The sequence below is a fragment of the Antrostomus carolinensis genome, unplaced genomic scaffold (genome assembly GCF_000700745.2).
Source record: "Antrostomus carolinensis isolate BGI_N321 unplaced genomic scaffold, ASM70074v2 scaffold51023, whole genome shotgun sequence".
NCBI lineage: Eukaryota > Metazoa > Chordata > Aves > Caprimulgiformes > Caprimulgidae > Antrostomus > Antrostomus carolinensis.
The window spans coordinates 12211-14991 of record NW_010305504.1 but is presented as its reverse complement, the minus strand read 5'-3'; the positions used below and the strand labels follow the sequence as shown (position 1 = coordinate 14991).

General features: G+C 38.5%; 1 protein-coding gene across 1 annotated transcript in view; it reads left to right on the top strand.

Annotated features, from left to right (window-relative positions):
• Positions 1-2562, top strand: part of GABRA2 (gamma-aminobutyric acid type A receptor subunit alpha2) — a 29791-nt gene extending 27229 nt beyond the window's left edge. Inside the window, exon 8 of the mRNA XM_010164804.2 lies at positions 2021-2562. Coding sequence (XP_010163106.2) covers positions 2021-2329 — 309 coding nt within the window. The 3' untranslated portion in view covers positions 2330-2562. The remainder of the gene's footprint in view (positions 1-2020) is intronic.
• Positions 2563-2781: the final 219 nt, after the last annotated feature.

The following is a 2781-nucleotide window of genomic DNA, read 5'->3' as shown; positions in this document are numbered from 1 at the left end:
CTAATCTAAATCTCGGCTCTCCCAGTCTATAGCCATTACCTCTTATGCTATCACTGTAAAAATTCCCTCCCCAGCCTTCCTGTAGGCCCCTTCAGGTACTGGAAGGCATCTATAAGGTCTCCCCTAAGCCTTCTCTTCTCCAGGCTGAACAGCCCCAACTCTCTCAGTCCTCATAGGAGAGGTGCACCAGCCCTCTGATCATCCTCGTGGCCTCCTCTGGACTCACTCTGGTAGGTCCATGTCTTTCTTATGTTGGGAGGCCCAGAACTGGACACAGTTTGAACTGGATTGAACTGGATTGCTGCAAAACAGTGAATCAATTTATAGCATTACAGTTTTATTGTAGAGCTAGCCTGTGTACCTATATATATATATATATGTCTAAAACTCAAGCCTGTACTCATTATCTATACATCTCCCCATCTATCTATAGACATAGCCTCTCCGTTGGACTGCCATTGGCTGAACTTTAGCCATTTGAAAGCATACACAATCACATAAAAATACAGAATTGTTGAGGTTGGAAGGGACCTGTGGAAATTGTCAAATTTAACTCCCCTACTCCAAGCAGGGTCAGCTAGGAATGGTTGCTCAGGGTCTTGTCCAGGCATTTTTTTAATACCTCCATGGTTGGAGACTCCACAACCTCTCTGGGAAACCTGTTCTACTACTCAGTCATGCTCACAGTAAAGCAGGGGCTTTTTTTGTGTGTTTAAGTGGAATATTCTGTATTTCAATTTGCACCCATTGCCTGTTTGTCCTTCCGCTGGATATCACTGAGAAGAGTCTGGTCTAGTCTTCTTTACTCTGTCCCACCAGATTTTTATATACATTGATAAGGTCCCCTTTGAGCTTTCTCATCTCCTGGCTGAACAGACCCAGCTTTCTCATCATTTCATATTTCAGATGCTTCAGGCCTTAAATCATCTTTGTGATCTTTTACTGGACTTGCTCCATTATGTCCATGTCTCTCTTGAACTGGGGAGTCCAGAACTGGATCCAGCACTCTGGATGTTTCTCTCCAGAGGAGTGAGAGTGGAGGAGAATGATCACCTTCCTCAGCCTGCTGGCAACACTCTTTGTAATGCAGCCTAGGAGGCTGTTGGCCTTTGTTGCTGTGAGGGCACATTGCTGGCTTGTGTTCAACTTCGTGTCAACCAGGACCCCCTGAACTTTTTCTGAAAAGCTGCTGTACTAGTGTATTATTACTTCCCAGCTGCAGGACTTAAACTTCTCTTTGGTGAACTTCATTAAATTCTTGTCATTCCTTCCCACTTTTTGTATCTTAATCCCCATTTTCATCACTGTTATATATATTTTTAAACAATAGTTTCTGAAAAACAGAAATAATTCTTGGGCTAGTTCTCAGTTCACTTCTGCAACTACCAGGTTGGAGTCCTTCTTAATTGCCATCTCTCTCTGACCTCTGTGTGTTTGTGTCTATGTATATATACATGTAAACACACACATATTTCTCCAGAATCTCTTAAAAATGTAGACCATTACTGAAATTGCTTTATTTATTGGTTGTATTTTATGAGATGTTCAAATAGGAAAGATGCTAGATTAATATGGGAAAGATGGCCTAATTTTCATTTTATTACAATGCCGGGTAAACTTTTTTTTTTTTTCCAGTCCACTCATTCATTCCTTCTGGTTCTCTTAACAGACAAAATTTTAAAGGTCTTCCAAGGAGCCAGATACAAAGCAGCTAGCAAAAGACCAATTTTTTTCCAGATATCCTTACAATTGCAGTAACAGACCCTTCCTCATATAACTTCAGTAGGGCATTTGATGCTGCAAGAGTCCATGTTTTTTAGGGCATTCTTGTATTACCTGTACCTTCTTTCTCCATAAACTGCAAGTGTCTTTCTTTATATTTGAATTTATCAGTATGGTATTGGTATTTATTTTAACATACACATATTCATTTGTTTCTTTTATATTTGAAATTATGTTTTATTAAGTCTATTCTGGCAAATACACATTCAATATTTAACTTCATGCTATTTTCCAATAGAAAAAAGAAAAAGCATCTGTCATTAAGAAAAACAATGCCTATGCAGTGGCTGTTGCCAATTATGCTCCAAATATTACCAAGGACTCAGTGCTACCCACCATCTCCAAGAGTGCTACAACTGCAGAACCCAACAAGGCAAAACCAGAAGCAAAGCCACAGGAAGCAAAGAAGACATTCAACAGTGTTAGCAAAATTGACAGAATGTCTAGAATAGTGTTTCCAGTCTTATTTGGTACTTTTAATTTAGTGTACTGGGCTACATATTTAAACAGGGAGCCTGTCTTACTTGGCTTTGCGCCATCAACCTAAAAGCTGAATTGCACTGAGGACTTAAAGCATCATTCTAAACAGATAGGTTGTTCACTATGTACAGTACGACTAATAACTGCTAATCTGTGAACCATTATGTACAGAGTGTATATAGATGTCTTATCTGTGTATCTCCAAAGGAGGGGCACAGTGTTAATTCATGGGTCTGTAAACAGATAGCACCCATGGCAAATATAGCCAGCTCTTTAAAAGTTATACCCAGGGGAGTTCTGTTAAACTAGGATTCAAATATACAGAATTATATTCTCTCCATATGATGAAATGAAGCTATGATCCTACGTAATTATTTAGGAACAGTATTTTTTTAATTTAAAGTTAAAATATTTTTCTATAAAGTAACTAATTCTACTTTAATGAAAGAAACTGTCATTTAAAAAAGTGATTTTTTTAAAAAGGTGTAATTGTTTCATACAATAGCAGTACCCATGTAC